At 54.7% G+C, this 24,073-nt stretch overlaps 1 protein-coding gene across 1 annotated transcript in view; it reads right to left on the bottom strand.

Annotated features, from left to right (window-relative positions):
• The window catches only part of COL18A1 (collagen type XVIII alpha 1 chain), a gene marked incomplete at its 5' end in the record, with an annotated part of 42,966 nt that overhangs the window by 8,356 nt on the left and 10,537 nt on the right, over positions 1-24,073 (bottom strand). Inside the window, 8 exons of the mRNA XM_082484011.1 lie at positions 79-105; positions 212-382; positions 479-505; positions 594-697; positions 817-955; positions 1,116-1,175; positions 1,268-1,351; positions 4,297-4,841. Coding sequence (XP_082340137.1) covers positions 79-105; positions 212-382; positions 479-505; positions 594-697; positions 817-955; positions 1,116-1,175; positions 1,268-1,351; positions 4,297-4,841 — 1,157 coding nt within the window. The remainder of the gene's footprint in view (positions 1-78; positions 106-211; positions 383-478; positions 506-593; positions 698-816; positions 956-1,115; positions 1,176-1,267; positions 1,352-4,296; positions 4,842-24,073) is intronic.

Here is a 24,073-nt window from a genome sequence, read left to right as displayed (position 1 = left end):
AAAATGGGAACGGAGGGGGGTCAGTAGGTGGAGAGGCAAGGGGGTGACCAGCACCCATCACCCCCCCCCCCCACTTACAGGTTTGCCGTCCTCGCCGGGATCACCCTAGGGATGGCAGAGAGGGGAGAGGTCAGTGTGCAGGCACGCAGGCAGGCAAGCAGGCAGGGGTGGAGGGAGAAGTGAAACCCGAGGGGTGGGAGGCTCAACTCACAGGTTCGCCGTCCCTGCCGGGGGCTCCATCCTTCCCTGGTGGCCCCGGGGGACCAGTGACCTGCTCCACCACCGAGCCATCAGAGTGCCGTGAGAGGGTCCCAGGGGGACCAGGGTCACCTGGCTCCCCTTTCTGGCCCTTGGAGCCAGGGTAGCCAAATCCAGCACTGCCCTGGAGAGGAGAGGGAAATGGAGATGTGTGGCACATCCCCAGTGGTGGCAGCCCTGGCAGACATGGCTTTGCCCCGGCTTCCCCAGTGATGCTCACCTTAACACCCACTTCTCCTTTTTCCCCCTGCAAGACAGAAACAAAGAGGAGTGGGTGTCAAACAGGGACACATTGGTGGCATCCTTGAGCCCCTGGAATCCCCTCTCTCACCCACCTTTTCGCCTTTGACACTGCCCATCCCTACGATGCTGCCAGTCCCCGAGTCCCCTTTCGGACCACGCTCGCCCTTCTCCCCCTTTTCGCCTTTGGAACCGGTGCCTGCAGGAAGGGAAAAGGGACCCAGCTGTACTCAGGGAGGGCCACTCTGCCATGTCCCCACTGGTGTGACCTGGAGCCAGCCGGCACGGCAGGGAAGGGGATGCTGCTGCCAGCATTACCTCCTGTGGAGACCTGCAGTGTCTCCTCCGCTCTGGTCCTCTCAGCTTGCTGCGGGGAGCCCCCACCGCTCCTTGGCCCACCACCCGCTGCCACGGGGGGAGAGGTGACCGGGACAGCATCCACCAGCCCCGGGGCACCCTGTGCCAACAATAAGGGATCACCACGATGCCGTTCACTTCCCAGTGCCCTCTCAAAAGGGGCAGGCGCCAGGACCACATCGGGCATCCTGGGAGCCCTCCTCATCCCTAAAATCTTGGGGTCTTGCCACTGAGTGCAACACCTGTGGGCACCAACTTACCCTGTCTTTCCCTGAGGGTTGGTGTCCACCTTCTGCCCCACTGCCAAAATCACCAGAGACCTGCATTTGCTCGAGGAGAAGGGGAAAGGGGTGAGCCAGGAGCACGGGGCGACAGCACCCTAGCCTCTCCCGGTCAGGCTGCCAGCGCTCACCTCCTCAGTGTCATCCTCCTCTTCCTCGCACTGGCGCTCAGCCGCCCGCGGGTCCCCTTGCAGCTTCAAATCGGCAATCACTCCCTGGAAGGAAACCATGCAGAGGGTTGCCACAGATGGACGGGTGCCACGGACGGATGGGTGCCATGGACAGATGTGTGCCACAAGCCACCCTGCAGCATGACGTGACTTGCTGTGTCACACAGCCACTATGTCCCTCAAGTGCCCCACGTACATCAGGCTCTTTCATCTGATGCACAGAGCGCTCTCCACCTGAGCATCTATGCATAACCCAGCACAGTGACATTTCAACCTTGCAGCCTCAGTGCCCAGCACCACTGGCATGGCTTGAAAAGCCATGGGAAAAAGTCACTTGCCAGCTCTGGGATCAGGCGGGCTGAGTGGAGGTAGTGGCCAGGATCTGGCCAGCCAGCCAGCAATGGTTTTTCAGGGACATTTTTGGCCATGCTCCTTGTTTCCCATCTTTCGCCTCTCCAGAGTGCTCCCCAGCTGCAGACAGCCTCTCTGCCCCAAGCAAGGGATGCTGGGAGGTCCCAGTTCACTGCAGCCCCCATTTTGTCTTAGGTTAATCCGCACTTCCTTACCAATTATTTGTGTTTTGCAAGCACTGTGCACATCCAAAACACTAGTTTATACAAGAAACTGACAGAAATTCCTTCCTAAGGATCCTGCCTCCAGACAAACCCCCACAGCCCAGCTACCTGCACTGCCTGGGAGGGCAACATCCCCATATCGACTGGGGAGGTGTGTGGGTGCCAGCCTGAACCTTACAGCTCCCACAGCGAGCGGGGTCACCCGGCGCATCTCAGAGCCCAGTCCAGGTCACTGCTGGGATGGGACACAGAGATACTGCCAGTACAAGATGCTGCCAGGATGAGATGATGCCCATCCCTTTGGTTCTGGCGGGAAGGTGCTGGGGACCACACTGGGAAGCGAGCTCAGAGAGGGCAGATACCTCCCACTCAGTGTCTCTTCTCTGGGCAAGACACCTAAAATAATATTTGGGCTCACTTGAAAGCACAGCGCACCATGTCCAGGAAAGAGAGCTGCGCTCAGGAAACATGATGGGTTTAAGAAAACAAAAATCAGGGGCAGCTGCAGTTCAGCCAGGCTGGCTATGACATTATAATTTTATAAATATTATAAATATAATATATAAATATAATGTAATAAATAGTATAAATATGTTGTATTATAGATATAAAATAAATTTAACATTATAAATATATTAGCTTTATTTATATATCTACAATTAAAAAAATATAAATCCCTCTCACAAGCAAATGCCCCCCAGGTGGGCTGTCACCTCCTCCAGCTGCTTGCCCTTGTGACAGCCAGCTCTAATCCATCCCTCTCCTTCCTACTGAGCACCAGCGGCAAGCCCAAGCTTTGATAAATGCAACACTCCAGCCTGGCCTTCCTGGTCCTGGAGCTTGCTGGAGGCATTGGAAATAATTCAACTCCAGCCCTGAACCGAGCCATGCTCATGAGGGATGGTTATGAGGGCCCTTTGCATCCCACTTGCCCCAATAAAGGGGATAGCAGCACCATAGGTCTTGTGCATCCAGCTGCAATCAAATCCTCCTGCTAGACCCTGGATGAGACCTCATTTACAGTAACCCCCTTGATATCTGCTGTCCCAGGGGCTTCTGCATTACCTGCAGGCTTTGCCCCTCCAGGTTTCATCCTGTTGACACAAGGGCAACTCTGGAAAAAGCATAGATCCTGGATGAGACCCCACCAGCAGCCCTCCAGCTGCCTGTGAGCAGCTCATCTTGCAGCTTGACCAAGGGCCAGGTTTTAATCAGCTTGATGCCCCATTAGTTCCAGATAACACAAGTCAGGGCTGGTCAGCGATGGAAATACCACGAGGCAGTCAGATGCCAAGGAAACATCCAAGCCTGCACTCCCTGCTCCCCTCTCAGCCAGTCTCCATCCCTCGATGGCTGGCTATTCCCCGCGGGAAAACCGGGGGCGGGCAGCAAGAGCGGGTGTTTGGCAAGCTCGGGAACATCACCTGCTAGAAAGGCAGGAGTGCTTTGCTCTGCTCTGGGCTGTTGCTTTGCCTTCCAAATTGTGCCAAACCCTCTCCAGCTGGGGAGAGCAGTTCCTCCACGGCCAAGACCTGGCCCTCCCAGCATGTTCAAGAGCAAAAAGTTGCTTTTGAAACCTCAAGGGACCAACAAATCCCAGTGCAAACCGGTCTCTAGCCCATCAATCATTAACCCTTTCCTGAGGGAGCTTTCCCTGCCTGAAGCCATTTAACTGGGACCGCAGCAGCACTGCTCATTAGTAAAGATGATGTTTAAGCTCAGAAACATGCTTTGCAAAGCTTCCCAGGAAAAGTGTTGCTCCGCTCCGTAGAGCCTCTGTTGCTGGGCAAACTACGCTCAACCCAGGAAAAAAACTGGCAGTGCAATCCTGAACTTTCCTCTCCTCAAGCATCGTGGGGGATTTCCACGTCAGCTGGGAATTTTCCCCACACTTTTCATAAACCTTATCTAGAACATGTCATGTTCAAATCACGGGCTGAGCTATCAACTTCTCCCCTTGCTCTCCAAAGTCTTCCTGCAGATACCACCCAACGTCAGCCAACAAAGATATGCTCCAGCCCAAGCATTTTTTCCAGCTAAGAGAGAGATTTTACCAGCCAAACCAGCTCCTTCAACAATGGAGTTGGGTATTTTTAGCAACAGGGAGATTCAAAGAGACCCCATGCATTTGCTGGAAAAGGCACAGGCAATGGTGGCTGCTGTAGCACAACCCCATCTCCTCCTGCCAGCCTGCTTTGAGAGCTTTGCTTTGGTGAGACCCAAGACAATAAAGTTGGTGGCATCTCAAGCCACCTTTCCGCCTATCTCAAATGTCTCCTTTCCCAGGGACACACATGGAGCATGGCCACTGGTTTGTCTTCTGGGCAAAGAGGTTGGTTCAACAGGCACAGGCTGGTGTCACGTCCTTCCAGCCTCACCCAGGCTTCTTGGAGATGCTCTTGGGGTGACCCTTACCTGGTATTTATCTGGGTCGGCCCCTCCAGCCTGAGCAACAAAGAGCCCAGAGCCATCTTCCAGCTCCATCTCATCTGGGGAGCGCTCGAAGCGGACCCGCTCACGCTCCTCACAATCCAGGTAGAGAACAACTTCGTCCTCCTCCACGCTGATGGCAAAGCGCGTCCACTGGTTCAGCAAGGTGGGCACGGTGAAGGTGGCTGCTGCATATGAGCTTGGTGAGCCTGGCTCTGTGTAGTAGAAGATGATCTGCTGCTTGCCTGCCCGCAGCTCTGACAGCTTGATGCCCACATAGATGATGCTCTGTGAGGAGTCCGTGACGGCAAAGAGCACGCCAGCACGGGGGGTGGTGGGCTGAATGTGGAACAGGAGGGAAAAGTCTCGGTAGAAAGGGCTTGGCAGGTGGTACCGGGCCACCTGGCCTGTGTTAGCATTGGGGCCAAAGACGTAGCCAGGGTTGTTGTCAGGGCCATAAATTTTGAGGATCTCCTCTGGCGGGGGGTCTCCGATCAGCTCCAGGAGGCTGACCTCAGTGCTCAGGTTCTCTGCAAGAAGAAGAGAAAGGGGATGGTCACAACCAGCCTGGTGAGGATGGTCACCCTCAGCAAGATGCCTGGGGGGGACATCACTGGCCATATCTCCCCCAAACATCACTTTTCAGCAGCTCCCTCTGCTCGCCCTTCCCAGGACCTGGAATTTTCCTTCACACTGCAGGTTGGCCTACAACGCAGCAATGCTCCTTGAGCTGCTCTCACTGCACAGTTGGGATGTGGCTTCCAAAATGCCACCCATTCCCTGCTGCCGGTCCTCCGACCACGGCCAGGACATCCCTGAGATGGGATAAAACCAAAGGGATCTTGCCTATGTTAGCAACATGCCTGTGCAGGCAGCAGGGAATGCTGCTGGAGCACCAGGATGCTGAACAACCACAGAGCACAGTTTGTTGCATCCTTATCCGCTCTGGGGTCACAGTGACCCTCCATGTCATCCTGGGACACGCTAATGGGGTCACCCCAGCTGGGAATAAATCAGAGCCATCCCCTTGCAACAGCCTGGGAATGGCGCTCGAACTGGCGCACTCCTTCAGCTTCCCAGATGATCTTGCCTCCTTCCCTGACTCCTTTTTCTCAAGGCGTTTGGGGGAGTTCTGCTCGGGACAGTGTCTCCTACTCGACGCAGCTGAACATCTGGCTGGGGCGAGCCAGCCCTCTGTACGCCAGCTCCCGTTGTTTTGGCAGCAGGCACATCCTCATCGCCCACACACCGGGCGCGCTGGATTCCTCGTCTCCTATGTCAACTGCTCGGGCAGGTGCCAACTCAGATGGGATTGAGCATGCCGGGTGCTTCTTAACTCTGTGTTTCCCAGGAGCGAGGAAACCCAATCTCCTCAGCTCCGAAATGGCTGAGGCCTCTGCACCAGAAACAGATGTGTGGTGCTGATTTCGGCCCCATTCCAAGTCGGGAGCAGGAGCTTAGAAAATTCAGTGTCCCTAACTCCATCCCTGGAGTTTCACATGAGCAATGGGGGGTTATCAGAGGTGTGTTGAGCAGGGGAAAAACAGCCAGGAACCTCCACCCTTCTCTGGAGCAAGACATTGTCCTCAAGAGCTCTTAAAAAATAAAAAGGGGGGGGGGGGGGGGGGGGAGAGAAATCAACCCAGCCTTGCCCAGCCTGGAAGGAAAATACGCCTCTCTGAATGGTGGGAGGAGATAAAAACCTGAATGCATCTTCCAAAGCCTAGGGGTACCTGCGCATGCGGAGCATCCCCAGCCTCCCCCCTGCTGCCGAGCTCCAATGTCAGTGCCAGCCCCATAACAGGAACCCAGGTAGTGGGGACGTTAGAAATGCCACTGATTAGAGTTGGGGGCAAGTTTTCTCTATGCCAGACCCCAGACCCACTGATCTTCACCTGAGCCTGCTGCTCCGAAACTACTCTATGCCTACCCTGCTCCCCCAAGCCCCTAGTCCCTCCCAAGCTTGGCACCTCAAAACCGAGAACCTGGTTGGGACGAAGCCTCCCTCCCACCAGCCCTAATCCCCTCATCTGCCCTGCACCAGGACTGGGCTTCCCCCTGGGGCATACCCAGCCCACTCGGAGGGGAAGGACTCAGCTTCTGCCTTGCCGACCACAGGGACCTCTGGATCCTAGAACCAAGCATCCTTTTGAGACCAGCATCCTTTTGCACCCAGATGTGCACAGCCCGAAACAAAAAGTGATGGGGCGAGCGAGGTGGGCTCCCCCGAACTTGCAGTGAGCCCCAGCCTGGCACCTACCCTTGAGACACCCCATGCTCAGACACCCCACAAGCCCACTCCCACTGTCCCATCCCCAGCCACAACATCCCCAGCCATGCCAGCCACCCTGGAGCAGGTGGCTGTGGCCAAGCCAACCACAAACACCAGGATGCAGGAATGGAGCTTATCCTGGGCTGGAGGAAGCCAAATTCACAGCAGCTTTAAGGGAAGAGGAAACCAGAGCTTCCTCCCGGGGGTCTGCACGGGTGTAAGAGCGGGTGCTTCAATTTTTACAGCCAGACAAGCCATCATCTGCCCCTGGGGCTCGGGATGATGGGGGACAGGCTGAAAGAGGCTTTTGTTAGCAATGCAGTTTTCAACCACACTCTCCTTGGCATTTCAGCCGGCTCTGGGATCCTCCCTCCTCTCCAAACATGCCACTCGCCCCCAAGGCCAGGGTAGGAGCTGGGTGCCAGCGCTTCCCAAAGCAAACAGGGACATGTCTTTACCCTGTGCAATATGAAAAGAGGGCAGAGGCGAGGGCTGTGAGGCCAGATGGGGCCTGGGGAGCACCTGGGGAGGAGGGGGAGTAAGGGGAGACCCCTTTCAAATGGCTGCTCCCCTGTAAAAGCCAAGTGCCCCTTCCCAACCCCACACCTTTCAGGCCATGCCTGCTTTTTCCAAAGGGCACCCAGAGCCCACATACTGCACTCCCTCCTTCCTGTGGCATGGCAGCACCCACGACGGAGCATGGAGAGCCAGAGATGGCTGACGCTGCAGCAGTTTCGGGATGGGTGCTGGCACAGGATGGCTGTGGGGATGCTTCTGGCTACAGTGACCTAGCCATTTGCTCCTGTTGCCATTGGAAAGGCCCCAGCGATGCTCCAAGCCACCTTCCCACTCTGCCATGATCTTCCTGGCTGGCAGGATCCGGGTCTGCGAGCATGGCTGCATGCATCCTATCCTAGCTGGGATACAGGGGACCCCCAGCATGCAGGAGCACCTCAAGTCACTCCATAGGGTGCACCACTGTCCCCACACCCCCCACCCATTCCCGACACTGCCAATCCAGGAGCACATGCCTCCCCCCAAGCATCCCCATGATCCTGCTGCGACTTCCTGGGGTCTGCCAGCAAACAGAGTCGCTTTGACACCAAGGGGACCATGTGCGTGACCTTGTCTGCCAGCCCCCCACTTAATTGCCCTCTGACGGCAGCCGGCGTCTCGCTGCTCCTGGTCAGCAGCCCCAGGCCATCACCCGAGGGCGCAAGGGGCCGGCGTAGGAACACAGCCTCATTCAGAGAGCTTGGCGTGGGGAGCAGCAAGCTCCCACTACGGCTTTCATCTGAAACTGTGTTCTTGCTCTTACACCCCCATGTGCATTTCTCCAAGCATCAGTCCTGCCCCCCGGGCTCCCTTCCTTTCACCCCCCTGCCAAAGAGGCACAACTCAGTCCCCGGCTGACATACGGAAGGGTCACAACCACCTAATGACAAAGCTGGAGGCGAAGTCACCGCTCCTGCCTGCCAAGCAGGGGGGAATCAAACATTAGCCGTTGGGTAAATCATTAACCCTACGGCAAAGGGCCTCTCTGGGAGAGGGGAGCATGCAGGCACAGTCACAGGTCACCTTGAAGTCTCCTCACTGCCATGGCCCCAGATGCTGCTGCGGTTGAGTGGCTGCGGGGTCTTGGTCCTTCTGCCCCTGCGGGAGCTGACAGCTCTGCAAGCACTCCGGTCCTGGTATGGACACCCCAAATCCCTTTCTTGTGCACTGTGGTAGTCCCTGTCTGAAGGAGCTGAGGTTGAATGGAAAGCGATTTTGGACTCAGCAGCCTCCCATGGGGACAAGGCAGAAGCATCCCTCGGTGCCTAAAAACCCAGGGGAGTTTGGGGAGGGGGAGACACACACAGAAACACAGGGACATCACCCAGCCACATTACCTGCAGAAGCATTAATAAAGACACAAGAATACCCTTCGTCCTCCTCGGGGAGAGCATCACAAGGCAGAGGCAGGCGCCCGCCAGCCAAATGCATCCAACACAAGTCTCTGACGGCCTCGCAGAAGCCCTGGCATGGCGGGGGGGTTACGGGGACTGAGGCGCTACACCCAGGGAGAAGGAGCAAGCAGAGAAACCACTCCACGTAGCGATGGCACTGCGATTCAAGCAGCCCCTCCCACTCATGCAAAGCCGCCCAAATTTCCACCTCGTTGCCGTGGTGGAGATAATTTGGTAATCTGAAATGGCTGGTGCCCAGCATGCTGCAGAAGGGCAGGCGGGTCGGGATGGGCAGGCATTGGCCGGCCGGTGGCATCAATCCAGGTAAGAAGGATATCAGCCCTGTGCTGCTACTACTGTAGAGTTGTGAAGCAGCGGTTAGTAAATCAAACTCGAGAGGACCAGAGGTATCAGCAAGAGGAGGATCCACACTGTTAGCCACCCTCCTGTTAGGCAAAGGAGGGCTCTGGCTCCCATTCATGCCGGCCAGCACCAGCCCCCTGTGGCTGGTGCCGTGCCACAGGTTCGATGGGGCAGGCGATGCTCTGTGGCCATGTCGGGGCAGTTGTGCCGTGGGGTCCCTGGGTGGCACTGCCTGCTTACGGGTACCGTCACCTGGTGAGAAAGGAAAAGGGGCACTACCTGGCCGGGGACCTGCTGGTCTCTGCAAGGACACCCATGTCCCCACCGCTGCAGGGGTCCCTGTCCCCTGGAGCTGCGGATCCTCGTTAGTCCCTGTCTCCAGGATCTGTGGGCCCTTGGTGGAGCTGCTGGCCGATTCCTGGCCAGGGACAGGTAACAAGCTGTGGGGAGGGGTGATACTTGGCTGTGCTGTGCTGTCCACCAGCCCTGTGGCATTCCTGTCCCACTGCTCGATGTTTCCAGCCGCAGTCCCCTTGCCTGCAGGTGTTGCTGTACTGGGATCCGGCTCCTGGCGCTGTGGGGTGGTGACATCGCCTACCATCTGGACACCCCATGTCCCTGAGGACGCGCTGGCGGTGGGAGCTACCGCAGAGGTGAGCGGCTCCGACACTGCCGTTCCCTTGCCGGGTGCTGCTGGGCTTCCCGTGGTCTTTGTGCTGCCCAAAATCCAGTCCAGGAGCTGAGTTTCGGAGGAGGAGAAGCAGCAAGCCAGGAGGAGCAGAAACTCCAAGCAAGGTGGGGCCGGGGCCATTAGGAAGAGAAAACAAGCCCCGTTGCTTCAGAGAGCGAAATGGAGAGGCCGGAGGAAGAAAAGGAGCGAAGAGGCAGGAGTTTTGCCAGGGCCAGATTCCCGGAGCACTCACATCTCACTCTCCTCCCCAGAACGACCCTTCAAACCAGAGCGTAGCAGGAGGAGTGGCCGCGCCGCCGGCCCTGCCAAACCCTCCTCTCCCGAGCGCCAGCCTCCCTGCACCCGGCACAGCCCCCTGGGGACCCTGCCACCCGGGCTGGGGACCCACCCTGAACCCCCCAAAACCTCTGGGAGCTGAGCCAGCCCTCTGACAAGCACTGTTCCCTGTCACAGCTGCTGTTGCCAGCTTTTTAACTCCTTCCTGCCCAGAAAATCCTAAATCCTCTTTCCCTGGTCAGTGGCTCTGGTTAAATTACTGGCATTGGGAGCTGTACATGGGGGGTCATGCATGGACGTGACCCTATGGATGCCCAGCTTCGGTGGGACGCAGAGGTGTCCTCCCCTACAGGTCTTGGGGAAAGGTTATAACCTCAGAGCAAAACTGAATGAGGAAGGAAAAAAATTCCAGAAAACATTTCCAAGATTTCCACTGGCTGGAAACACAACAAGTCCCAAAAGTCAAGTGCTTTTGAGCAGTTTTCCCAACTTGGTTACAGGGCCAGGACCCCCCAGGTGCTTGTGATCCCCGCCCCCTCCCCGAGCATCACACACCAGTAATGTCTGGAAGCCAGGAGGTCTGAGCAGTTGTAATCTTGAGTAGAGTTTTACTGAAGCCTGGGATAAAAAAATCTCCCCTGGGCAGCACTGGTGCTCTCCCACACCCCCAAAAATTCAGTCTCTTTGTGCCCCAGCTTACAAAAAAAAATCACCCCAAATCTACTTATCTGGCCTATTTCCAGACCGCAAAAGTGCCCAGCTCTGAAGACAACAAGCCATTATCCCTGGGGACCACTAAGTCCCCAGTCCCCTGCTGGGATGTAGCACACATGTGGACCACACCACCACACTGCTCTTGCCACGATGCGGGGCAGGTCACCTTTGTGGCTCAAAAAGTGTCCCCAAGAAGGGACATTGATGGGGAGATGACAATTTTGGCTCCCCCTAGCCGGGATGCTGCATGGCCAGGAAAGCCACAGTCTGCAAATAACATGATCCTGCAACACGCAGCAGGAAGGGATGCAACTCTCCTGACACTCCAGTTTAAAAACCATTCAGGAAAGGCACTGAAACAAACGCTCAGATGTCTATTTTGCTTTATGTGACATTCCCCACACTATTTTTTAAGATAAATGGATGAGTTTTCCCCTTAAAGTGGCAGCTGGCACAGCAAGGATGCTATTGCTAATAGGCTTGCCCCACGACCGATGCTGTTAAGGGCATGTGTTGTGGAACAGCCCACAACTAATCGAATGCAGGACACGTTTTTAGCTGTATGTCAGAGTTTCCATACGGCCCCCCCGAAGCTCATGTGCTCCTGTCAACCTGATGAAAGGAGCCAGCCTGCCAACCCGCCCCAGCGTGTTCGGACGGGACCCTCCTGTGCCCGGCTCTGCTTCCCTGGGGCAAGGGTGTGGCGGCCTGGCAACCCCCCCTGTGTCCTCAGTGCATCCGAGAGGAATGCTGGTGACTGCTGTTCCTCTCCCACTGATAGGGAGGATAGATGGAAAAGCTCTGCGTTCCCACAGCATCTCCCCCAAATTGAGGGAGATAAGTGGGGTGGGTGCCAGCCTGCGGTGGAGATGTGATCCAAGCCCCCCAAGGCAGCTCCCAGACCCAGGGGGGAGCATCACGAGCCCCGATGAGCCTCCTCATCTCAGCAGGGAGGGTTTTGGGAGTGGCACCATGATAGGGTGCCCCAAGCATGTGCAGATACAATGCCCAGCCAGAAAAAAATCCCATTTCTTCCTTCTGCTGGGATTAGGCAGCTCATGATAGCAGAGCAGAGCAAAGCAGCAATCCCACAGAACCTTCCTGTGTGCAGGGCCGCCGCCGCCAGCCCTCGTTAAGTCAATGATATTCGTTTCACTGCACACCTCCAAGGCAGCTCCTGGGGAAGGAGCCAGGGCTGGGGCATCCCAAAATAAGGGACCCAGATTTTCCAAAATAAGCACTTGGAGGGTGGCCCAGTGGCACAGGTGGCACTAAAGTATCCCAAACCAGAGTGCCCAGCTCTGCCACCAACCAAGCGGCAAGGCAGGAACAGGGAACATACCAGACGGTGAAATATTTTGGAGCAGTATTTCCCCAAAGAGAAGCCACGGCAGCTGGCTTGCCAGCAAAGCAGGGGAAACCCCTTGTTTTAGTGTCTTCTAAGCTAAAGGCTCCAAAAAGCACTTTGCATGCTCCAGGGGATACTGCTGGAAGCTCATCATGACCTTGCACTTCTATAAAAGCAAAATTGGACCCTCAATCTGGTCCCAATTCCCTCCTGAACAGGCTGGATGTGTCTTCCCACTGCTGTCCAGCATCTGCTGGTCCCATTGGAAAAGAGGGATGAAGCTGCCCTGTTCACTGAGGGCTCAGCATGGTCCCAGAAGAAAAGAAGAGAGGGGTGAAAAGGGGGGAGGGGGGAAGGAGAAGAGAGAGAAAAAAATTGAGAAAAAAAAGGGGGGGAGGGGAAAAGAGAGAAAAATATGGAAAAAAGATAAAAAGCGAGAGAAAAGGGAAGGGGGAAAGGGAAGGGGGAAAGGGAAGGGGGAAAGGGAAGGGGGAAAGGGAAGGGGGAAAGGGAAGGGGGAAAGGGAAGGGAGAAAGGGAAGGGGGAAAGGGAAGGGGGAAAGGGAAGGGGGAAAGGGAAGGGGGAAAGGGAAGGGGGAAAGGGAAGGGGGAAAGGGAAGACTAAAAAAGAGACCAGAAAAGGAGAGCAGCGAGAGAAAAAAGAAGAGGAAAAAAAGGAGGGATAAAGAGAAAAAAAAAAAAGAGGAAAAAAAGATTTAAAAAAGCCTGTCACCCAGATTTCAGACCTGCAGCATCCCATCAGTGGTTAAAGAATAACATTATTCTTCAGGGGCCAAAGTGGAGCTGAATGAGCAGGGTTCAAATCAACCTGGCCATGTGTGCCTCTGTGCCATGGAAGCAGCCCGTGATGCTGTCCAGGGACAGCAAACCTGGCCATGAATGTACCAGACTTGCAGCTTGCGCTGCATTCCCATTCTTGTGTCCTGAGGTCTCGCCAGAAGCAGCTCCGGGTTGCTGTCCCCACTGCATTTTGAAAGGGGATGGGGACCCTGCCCAAGCCCAGCTCAGCAACGCCCCCCACACACACAGTCCAAGGCCGGACCGTCAGCAAGAGCCGGGCAGACAAAAACGGACAGACAGACGGACAGCAGAGGGAGCCTCAGGCCGAGCAGACAGCAGAGTCATCCTCGGGAGACCCATTTTGCAGCACCCCATCAGGGATGACAACCCATCCCGGTCACACCAGGGCGTAACCTCCTATCCCGGTAACCTCGGCCACAAGCTCAGAGGTCACCGAGGTCTGGGGCAGAGACGGGCAGCGGTTTTTGCAGGATGCAGCTGGACAGAGTGCAGGCAGGGAGATGTGATCTCCCATCACCTGCAGCTTCCTTCCTCCCCCCTTGCTCACATCCCAAGGGAAGGTCTCCACAAGCCAGTGGGGTGACCCTGGATCCGAGATGTCCTGGGTGAGAAGCCTTGAGCCCCCAAAAAATTAAGGACCGCTGTAGAAAGGGCTTTAATGCCGACAGCACATCCTGCTCCAGAGAGATTGAGCCACAGAGGGAAAGACCCCCAGGGCAACCCCTGCTCAGCCACACACCCCTGGAGTCGTGGAGGGACAGAGCTCACAGCATCCCCATGTCACAGTTCCCAAGAAGCCTCACTTAGCAATTGGGAGTTTAATTAACAAATTTAATTTATTTAATTCACAAATTTGCCCATTACTGGGCTATTTTTATCTACATTCTGTTTGCCGAGTCCAACTCCAACTTCCCCCAGCTGCAGGCAGGATGGCTGCAAATTGCTCTTGCTTTTGGCCACCACTAAAAATGTCCCCAGTCCCTTTGGAGCAGCCACACCGGCCCACATACAGCACTGCATTGCAGGGTACTCCATGAAATGGCCCCCTGGGACCAGTAGGAAGGATGTCTGGGGTCAGCCCCAGGATGCAAACACACCACAGCCCTACAACCCCTCCAGAGCACACCAGCACTTCAGCAGCTTGCCAAAAGCTTGCTGGTTACCACCAGCGATGGCAACATTGCCATAGGGTGCTTGATAAAGCCCCGACCTCCAAAAGGCACAAAACCACAGCAGAGCAAGCGCTTGGGACCACCGCTGATGCCCCATCCCTACCTCTTCCCTTCCATGCTGCTGGGGAGGGAAGGAAACTTTGACACCAACACAGCCAAAATGCTGGAGGTGGGAGCGCTCACGCACTGAGCAGAAAAATTCAGCGACTGTCAGCGGCAGATGGTATCTATAAATCCTATCGATGTTTGGGATTTTAATCCGGTCTTCATCTCAAAGCCCAAACAGCAGTTAAAAGGCCCTCATCGAGATGCACGCTGAGGATATTGCCACATCCCGAGCCACTGACCTCCCATGTGGAGACAGCTCTAGGGACAGGCGGCAAAACCCAGCCTCCAGACGGGCACCTAGCCAGGGAGACGAAGGCAGGGGCTGGTGATGAGGATGCAAGGGGTCCAAACTGGCGTGAGCAATGGCACCCATCACAGCCCCAAACACCACACCAGTGATGCAGGTGCCAGTTTGCCAGGACCTGCCTCCAGGCCAGCATTTCCCCTGCCTCTGGCTGCACAACACCGCCGAGCCCCTGGGACTGCAGCGTTCCTAAACATTTACTCATGAAGAGCCAGAAACATCCTCTCAGCAAATTCCTTGATAAGATAAACCGTGAAAATGTCACAACTGCCTTGGGGAGCCATCAAATAACCCCAAGGGGAAGAAGAGTGGCTGTGCCCATACCCCCACCATTACCTGCACCCTCCTCCTGCTCCTGAACTGAGCGGAGACGGAGGCACCCGCTGCTCTGGGGCATCCATCCTACTCATCTAGGGAGTATTTCTAATTTCTCATCCCTCATGGGAAATTATGTGGCCAATGGCAGCGGGCAGGGTGAGCAAAGCGCAAAGCAAACAGCCTTCCTTCCAAGTGTGGCTAAAAATACCTAAGGGGGTCGAGCCCCCAGGGAACGGCGCACCAAGGAGCCAGTCTCACTGAAGGCATCTTGAGTTTGCTTTGTAACTCGTTACCCTCCGGCAAAGACTGGGAGCCTCAAGCTGGAGAAAGGACAGTCAAAAGATGCTGGTATCCCCCTTTTTCCCATCCACATGGGCAGGAGGACAAAGCAGCGCCTTGTCTATCTGGCAGTCAGGGCAGGGAACTGGGGGTTGGGGTGACTTTGGCCACCCCAGGGGATGGATAGTGGAGAGGGGTTGTCAACCTCCACACACAGCCAAACCCAAGGGAGGTATTTAAAAGTGCAAGGAGGTCTTTAAAACGCAAGGTGAGCTTGGTGTGACCTGTAGCCCCTAGCCCCATCACCGTTTCCCCTTCCCCTGCCTTCGTGGGGGCCACTGGCTCTGCTTCCCATCATTTGTCTCCCTCCGGGGCCAACCGACAGCCCGGAGATAAAGCAAGGGGAGGTGAGGGAAGGAATGCAACCCCCTCGCTCACCCTCCGCTGCATTAATAAATCACCTTGCAAACTAATTGCTTCTTGGAGGGTGAAGACTCACCCCCCTCCTCACAGCCTACGAAGGTCCCGGCTCAGCCTGGGAGCCCCACTCCTGGGAAGCCCCAAATTTCAATTGCATTCCTGGCATTCCTGCCCCAGCACGCAGCCGAGGGGGCTCCAGCAGGGCCTGCAACCACTGTCTGGGAAAGCATGGGGGTCTATCCTGGTTATCAAAGGTAGGGGTTGGTTCCCATCTCTGCAAGAGATGTGCAGATGTGGAGCACATCCCTATTCCCAGGCACCTATTTATACCTAGAAATATAGGGAGACCAATGCACCCAGCATCCCAGCTCACAAATGGATGCTGTGCCACAGGACAGATGCTGTGCTGTGGGATGGGGGGGAGATCGGCGCTGGGATGGAGGGTTTATGAGCCAACTCAATGCCATTTCAACTTGCTCATTTGCACAAAGCAAAGTGGAGAAGAGGAGGATAAGCTACCCAGGTGGGATACACTTCCTCCAAGATCAAGTGGAGTCTTCCAGCATCACACAGCAGAGAAGCCAACAAAGCCCAAAATGTCAGGACACAACTCCTACAAGCGTATTTCCAGCCTTGGAGAGGGCTGGGCACAAAGAGGAACTTGGAAAAGGCCTGTGGGACAACATGCCCATCACTAAACTGTGCTTGCACGCTGCACCGTGCCAGGATGTTTAGCTTCTGAAGTCAAGGAGCGCTGTCAGAGGGTAACCCTGCACAAGCTTTGAAGGCTGCACAATAAATGCTGGAAGGTGCCCGTTCCCAGCTGTTTTTCAGGACTTGAGCACAGATGAAAATACCAGCACAGCTAAAATAAATCCCAATTCACCATACAAAACACAGAAGTAGTACCTGAAGCTACGATGGAGTAGTACAGCATCCATCCTGTGGTACAGCATCCATCCTGCATCTGCCACAAGCCAGGAATGCCAGGTGCTAGCTGGTCCTTGCTGTTGCAAGAGGAAACTGCCACAGCTTGTGGATGTTTTACAGAGCCTCTCTGCAGCTTTACGGTGAGGGAAACCCACCCAGCAGTTCATTAACCTCATCCTCAGTCCGACTCGCAGCAAACAAAATCCAAGCTCACCAGATTGCTGCCCAGTCAAGTGGCAAGAAACACTGTTTTGCTACAGAATGGAAAGGAAAATAGGGATCCAGGAGGTTTGGTTGGGTTTTTTTTGGACTTCAGCTGCAATCTTCCGCTCATCCAACCAGCCTTGATCTTGTCAGCTCTGTCTCCCTGCAGTGTAGGGGACTTTGTTTAGTTTGGAGCCTCTTGAAGCCCCCGGCTGTGCACGTAATAAGACTCCTTGTTCGCTCCACGGTCCTTCCACCTCTCTGCACTCCTCAGACAATAGTTTGCCTGTGCTGCTGACTTTGGCATCATTTCCCTGCTCTTTCCAAAGTTTTCTCTGCACCAGGCAGCCGAGCTTGGCCATCCTGCTTTGGCATTGCATCCCATCCCAAGACTTTCTGCTTGGCACTGCGCTTCATGTCAGACCTTGCCGTGGCTTTTGGTCCCCCAATGTAGGGGGATACAAGGGGGTCAGATACCCAGCAGACCCTTTGAGGGGGTGGATTCCGGGGTCAAAGTTATTTAATGCCTTTGTTAGCAGCCTGGATGAGGGGCCACTTGAACAGGGAAAGTGTCATCTGGTCCTTGAACCTACCTGGCTGCACATGTCCCAGCTCTAAATAAAAAATAAATCAGTTGAATGCCTTGAAATTAAGTTGAGCAATGACAAGTTGATGTCAGCCAAGGTTGAATCCCTCCCTCCCAGGACAACAGTCTATGTCTCCACCAGCATGGAAAGTATTTAAACAGCAAAATGTAGATCTTTGAGAAAGCCCAAGCACCACTGGAAATGGACATTAAAGGAGTTGAACAGGTCAATGTTGGTGGTGGCTACTTTGCTGGTCCGTGCAAGTGGAGAGAAGCTTCCCTAGCTTCCTTCAGCACTGGGGAAACCACCCATGACCTGGATGAGGCCAGAAAGCACATCTTGCCTCTCCAATGAACAACCGAACATGCTGGGCAAGAGATCTACTAGTCCTCAGCAGAAGCATGAGATAGGAACCAAAAAACATCATTTGACCAATTATTCCCTTCTTCAACAAATCACTTGGTTTTAAAGGCAAAATATGAGCTCAACAAATAGCTTTAAAGCACTGGTCTTGACCATCTATAACATGGCAGATGTCATGAACAAGGATGGGTGTAAATTGTGTTCCTGCTCGCATGCAGATTCAGGATTCAGGAGCAGGTTTGTCCACTCCTGAGCACGGGGATGATGCCACAGTAGGGCATCGGCATCCGCATCCCAAAGTGAAGCTGGACAGCCCATGGGAATGCCACCACCAGCCAAGGACGGCCAGGCAGCACAGCACCACAGAGATGAATCCCTGCAAGCTGTTTTCTGGGATGATAAGGGTTAAAAAAAACCCCAACCCAAACCACACAAAAAAACCAGCAGGCATGCCTGAAGAGGAGGATTAGAGAGAATAGGGCCATTTCTCAGCAAAGACTATGGAAACGTAAATAGAAAAGTAACATTACTCTCAAGACAGGGGCCCTTTCGCTTTGCTCCTGCCCTACAATGCCACTATTGTTTTGCTGACAACTGGTAATTATCCCAAGCTGCACACACTGGTATTCCCACCCTTTAACCGGGAGGGATTTTGCTGCTGCCGACCCTCTGACACCAGCAAAAATTCACATACCACAGGGTTCAAAGGGGGGGGGCGGGCTGGAAAGTCTGGGCGAGCTGTGCTGGGTACGTCATTAGGGGACCTCCATTTAGTCATCCCTAAAAAACAAAGCTATTTGGGATTTTGGTCCAGATGACCACACTTGGGGTACAAGGTGCCCCAAACAGCAGAGGGCCTTTTCCCCCATCCCGAGTAAGCAGTAACCATCACGACCACAGATGAAAAAATGTTCACCTCCCAAATATCCAAGTCCTTTCTCAGCCTGGCAGCAAAGAAGAAACTGAAAAAAAAAAAACAATCCCACAAAGGCACATTTTTCCTTCCTTCCTAAAAAGCTCAGGCATCCCTGGGGACCCTGAACACCTGGGACGAGCCCCTGCAGGCAGCCGCTGCCCTGCTACCCACTGCAAGGGGACTGTAATGGGGCTGAGTTAGACTCATCACTTCCCATTTATGGGATGGGGGAGTCATGGTCCCAATCTCCCCAGCCCACAAGAAGTCCAGCCTCGTGCCTGCACCAGCTCAGATAAGCTGACAAAAAATACTGGAAACTGGCTCAAGATGGATTAAAACACTCCCATGGTCAAAATGTAGTAGTCTGGGGTTGGTTTTTTTTTGCTTTTGCAGTCTGGTGCATGAACCAGAAAGACCAGAAAAAGTGAAAAAAAATGCAAATTTTTTTTTGCCATGGGCTGCAGGCAGCACAGTCAAGGACAGAGCAAGGCAGGGGACACATGCAGCTGCCAAAGGACTGCACACCACAACCAGCTGCTCTGGGATTTACTGTTTTTTTTTTTTTTTTTTCTTCTGCATTTTAATTACACGATTGCAGAAGTTTCTTCCTAACGGGAAAGCTGGAAACCAGTTTTTCCTGCAGCAAGGCCAATTCCACAAATGCTAGCAATGACCTGTAAAGATAAAAAAAGCCCTATAAATCAGCAGAGCAACATCTTTCCTTCCTTACAGCGTCACCAGCCTGTTTCGCTGGGGTGGGTTTTTATTTGTTGTTGTTTTAAGCACCCAAGAGAAAAGAAACCACTCCTAAAACCCCACTTAACCCATCCCAGCTGCAGAAAAAAAAAAAAATCACGTAGGCAGGAGGAGCTACACTACAGGACTCCAGGCAAGCTCCAGCCTGTCCTCACAGCGCCTGGCCAGGCTTTGTGGGGAACAAACCCCCCTTCTCCCAACCCTGGAGCCCCGCCAGACCCTCACCTAATTAAAGCGTGTGGCCACTTGCAGGGTGGAAAGTCAGCAGCTGGAGCATGGAGGCTCCAACCCCTCAAGGGGTGAGCCCCACCACCGCACCAGCACCTCACTTGTAAGGATGCTGAAAACTGGAGGAGCTCCCAGAGCTGTGTCTGTACCCAGCCACCCCCAGCTTCTCTCCATCACTTGCTTGGCCGGAGCAGTGACACGGCTGCAGTGCAAAGATTAAACCCAGAATTTGCTCTTTAAACTGCTTTTGGCTGGAGGACTTTGCTTTGCACCCACCTTTTCAGGGTTATGGGAGCCCCATGGGATGGAGGGAGTAGCAAGGAAGGGACAAAGCCTTGCACAGCCCGCAGAGGAAACGCTCACTGGCTCCTCTGCAAGGAAGGGGGGGCAGGAGAAAGCCCAGAAGGGGTCATAGGGAAAGCAGAGGAAGGGCTTAAAAGATTAAAATGGGACAATGTTATCAGCAGGCAGCTGCCCTGTGCCTCCAATGCTGCGTATGTGGGGCCTCCGACTGTCGGCTCTGGCTGGGCAACACCCACCAAAACTCTGTGGTACTCACTGGGGTACCACCTATCGGATGTTCAGGTGCCAAACGCTGGCACCAGCTGCACCCCTGTACTCCAGCATGGGCAGTGAGGCATCGTCAGCAACACTTAGAAGCAAATGGGGGTAATCAAGAGATTGAACACCAACAGTCCGATAAAAAGATTAAACAGCAACACGAAAGAAATGGAAAACATTTTCACTCCCTACCCAAGCAAACTGGTTTTTACTGGTGTTCGCACAACTGTGGCTCATCAGTCCAAAACACATCAGCAACAGCCTGAGGCCAGAGAGATTCCAGTAGCTTAACAGCAACCCCTGCACAGTGACTGTTCACCAAGCCGGAGCATGAAGGATGTACTGGAAGACCTGTTTCCACTGTGAGTCAGATTTACAGTGACACAGGCTGTCCCAAGTCCTGGTGTGGTTTGGCCACAAAGTATCCCCCAGTGCACTCCCCAAATCAGGCTTGATGTCAGTAGGGGAGGCAGAGATGCTTCACCACTGACCTGGATGCACACTGGCTAGCCAAAACTTCCATGAGCCTGTTTTATCACCCGTCCCCCAAATTTCCCTGCCGCTGGCCTGAAGCTAATCACCTAGAGCTGCCGGCAGAGCTGTGGGCAGGCACAGGGAGAGGGGCCAGGGCTGCCCCTGGAGCCCAGCCCACCTCTATCCCCCTGCCTGGCCATGTGGAGCGACACACATCCGGACCACCAGCCCAGGATGGAGCGGGACCCAGCCAATGTCCGCCTTACACCACTGCATTAATCCTGTTGCTAGGACACCCGCAGGCAAAGAAATACAACACTTGACGGATTAGCGTCTAGACTGGCTGACCTTTCCCTCCGCTTGCGAGGTGGAACCGGGGCGAAAATCGGTGCCGTTTGCTAAAAGGAGGAGGTGGGGTTTTTTTGTAGATGGGACCCAGGGAGGGAGGGACATTGCTGTCACTGAAAGAGCCATTTCACTACCTGCTGCTGGAGAGGGATGTGCAGGAGACGGACCCGGGTCTTGCAACCTGCTGCCAAGCCTGGGCTTTGCCCAGCAACCCAGCCAACAAAAGAGCCTTTCATAAGAGGGGACGATGTCAACTCCACAATTAGCAGGGGAAAAGAAAAAAGAGCAGAAAGAAGATTATTACCTCCAGCAGTTGCCTCTGGGGGCCCCTCTCAAATGGTTTCGTTAACTCTTTCGGCTGAACCCAAGGAGAAGGTGGGGAAGAAGCCACCAATGTCAGCAGCAGCCATGGCCAGATGGACCCAGGGTGGCATTCCAGCCTTGCAGGATGCCACGAGGACACCTGTCTCCTTGGGCACTGCTGATGCAGTCTGGCAGAGAGCAATGTATCTGCCGCTGAGCTCCAATGCTGGATCAGGCCCAGCAGGGATCACCACCCTCCTACATTGTGGCTGGGAGAGGGCCATACTACAGCTACCACAATCTCCTGCCCAGCCCTGGGGAGACCCTATGAGATCAAACGCTGACCTCAGCAAGCAGCATCCTCTCTCAAACCATCAAATGGCCTCAGGGCATGCCACATGCTGAACTTCTTCTGCTTCCTGCCTTGCTGAGTAATGTGATGGAGAGCCCATCCCAGCCCACTGGGTACCATGCACGGGTTGGGATGCTGGGACTCCCCCACATCGTCCATCTTCATGACCCAACGTCTCTATCTCCCCACCAAAAAGATGCAATGGCTTGTTAAATAAAATCCACGGTTTTGTCAGATGGTGCCCTGGTTACCTGGTGGGAAGAGGTTAGAAACCTCCCTCCAGGATTTTTCTCTTTACAATGCCAAAGCCTAAAACCCACAGCTTTCCCTTTTGCCACCCATCCCGAGGAAATCCAGGATGGGTCACTCAGCGGAGATCAGCTTGCCCTGAAGGTCCCACTGTCCCCTACTCCAGGGACATCGTCTGATGCAAGTTGTCCCTGCAAAAAGCCATCCGGAGAGCAAATCCCTGGCCTTGCCTCCAGCCCTCCAGGGCACCTGGCAAGCAAGAGGCCAGCCTCAGCGTGGTCACAGGATGGGGATGCATGGGGATAGCTCACCCTTCTGCCATGAGTGGCCCCGTGACTATCACTTTCCAGGCTCACCACGGAGTTGTGGCACTCACTCCTGAGGAACCAGACCTGGCTTTCCCACTCCCCAAGGATGCCCCTGGGGGCTGGAACGCTGGGCTCATCCCCACACAGAGATTTAACAGCAAGTCCCAGGTGCAGATATCCCCAAAGCAGTTGCAGAAATAATAACTGGTTAATCAAGTCCTACATTAAAAACCTGAAAACATGAACATGCTGCTGCCACACACATCCACAAGGCATGGGGCTGGGATTTTTTCCCACTCCCCAATATTCAAGGGGATTTAGTACCAGCTGAAATCATTGCAGATTTCTTCCACACGACCACCCACCCATCAGTGCCTCCTCTGAGCACTGGTTCTCAGCAAGGTGAGGCACATCTTCCTGGAGGGTAGCTGCACCGCTGCTCTTTGGTGCCCAGGGGATGGGGAGTGTGGCTGGGGGATAGGAGAGCTGGTGAGAGCACCACACAGACAGAAGAGAACAGATGGAGCTGTGGGGTGAAGCAGAGCCCAGCACCAGCCCCCTATCCATCACAGAAGATGCTGCCTCCAGGATCCATATATGGAGAGATGCACAGGACACTCTTGAAAATGGTTCACCTCCCTTGATAGGGCTGCATGGACCTGAGCCATTGGGTCCATGCCTGCACCAGATCAGGCCTCACCTGCAGGCTCAACTGGTGCTGGCATCTCCCAGGAGGGCAATGCCATGCCATACACTCCATGCCAGGGCTCTGGAGAGGGAATCTCCACTCATGATGCAGCGGGTGGTAATCTCCTTACAGAACACGGGTCCTCTTGGGTCCAAAAGCACCCGTCCTCTCCTTGGGTGAATGACCTGGTGCTCAACAGCAGAGAAAGAATTCATCTCGTAAGCAAGGCAAGTGGTTATTAATCACAAGCACACGCTAATGAATGTTGGATTGAAGGCCTACAGTTCTGGCACATGGCAGAATAGCCACCTACTAGCCCTTCTCCTGTTTCAGGACCCAGCTGGGGAGATGCTGGCATCAGCAAGAGGGTAACACAAGGTGTTCTGGGGCTCCGTGTCACCCACAGGTCATGGGTCTGGGCAAGTCTGTCCCCTTGCCGCCCACAGTACAGCCCCCTGCCCAAAGGGAGGAAGGGACAGTGGCTACAGATAACCCATCCCTGGGGATGATGCTGAGAGCGGGCAGGTGTCCTACGGGAGGTCCCCAGTAGGGAGCAGGGAGATGACACCGTGCTGGTGTCTGGCGAGGAACCTCAGGAGCTGCTGACATCCTCAGACCAGGCTGGCTGTACCTCACACAGCCACCACTGAGGCTGAACCCAGGTTCTCCATCTACACCCAGTCCCATGCCAAGCTTTCCCCAAGATTTTCCCTGGCCCTTCTGGGGAGCAGTTCAGGGCCAGAGGAGAAGGACTGAGCCAAAAAGATGCCTTTCTATGCTGGGGATCTGGTTTAGGGAAGACAAGATGTTGTTTCACCTTCACCCTAACACAGTGGTCAGTTCCTTGCTACCCTGACTTGCATGCATCACCCCTCCAACCTGGATCATAGGTGCTTAGAAGAGGGGTCCACGTTACCCCTTCCCTGGGGACCCTGCTAATCCTGCTGCTGGCAGGCACAGCAGAACATGCAACACCCCAGCACCACACATCCCACAGGAGGTACGGATCCCACATTGGCACTGGGGAGATTCCCTGGCTTTTGGTGATCTCACATCATTGCCCTTTTAATAAATTACAGCCTATTGTAAACCAGAACAAACACAGAGCCCCTGATCCGGCAGCAGCAGCCTGGGACCCACCGGCAGGAGTGATGGACAAAGCCTCAAACACCCATCAAACATGGACCTCCGTTACCTGCCTCCCCAGGAGATGCACTCCAGTGTGGCACTGTCTCAGCTGGGAACACTGCTGCACTGGAAGGAAAGCAGATGGGACCCAGGCCACCATCCACAGCATAGGCGCAGCCAGCAAGCACTGCCAGCTTATCTGGGGTTATCAAAAAGGTGCCGTTTATCCAAAAGTCAACAATCCCCAACTCAATTAAGTTACAGACTAACGAAGAGGGTGGAAAAAAAATTGTTTGACTACAGCATTTACTGGAGGAGAGGCAGGTGGCTTA

This window comes from Vanellus vanellus (assembly GCF_965231255.1).
Source record: "Vanellus vanellus genome assembly, chromosome: 5".
Classification (NCBI taxonomy): domain Eukaryota; kingdom Metazoa; phylum Chordata; class Aves; order Charadriiformes; family Charadriidae; genus Vanellus; species Vanellus vanellus.
Note: the sequence above shows the minus strand (reverse complement) of the source record. Positions and strands in the feature narration are given on the sequence as shown.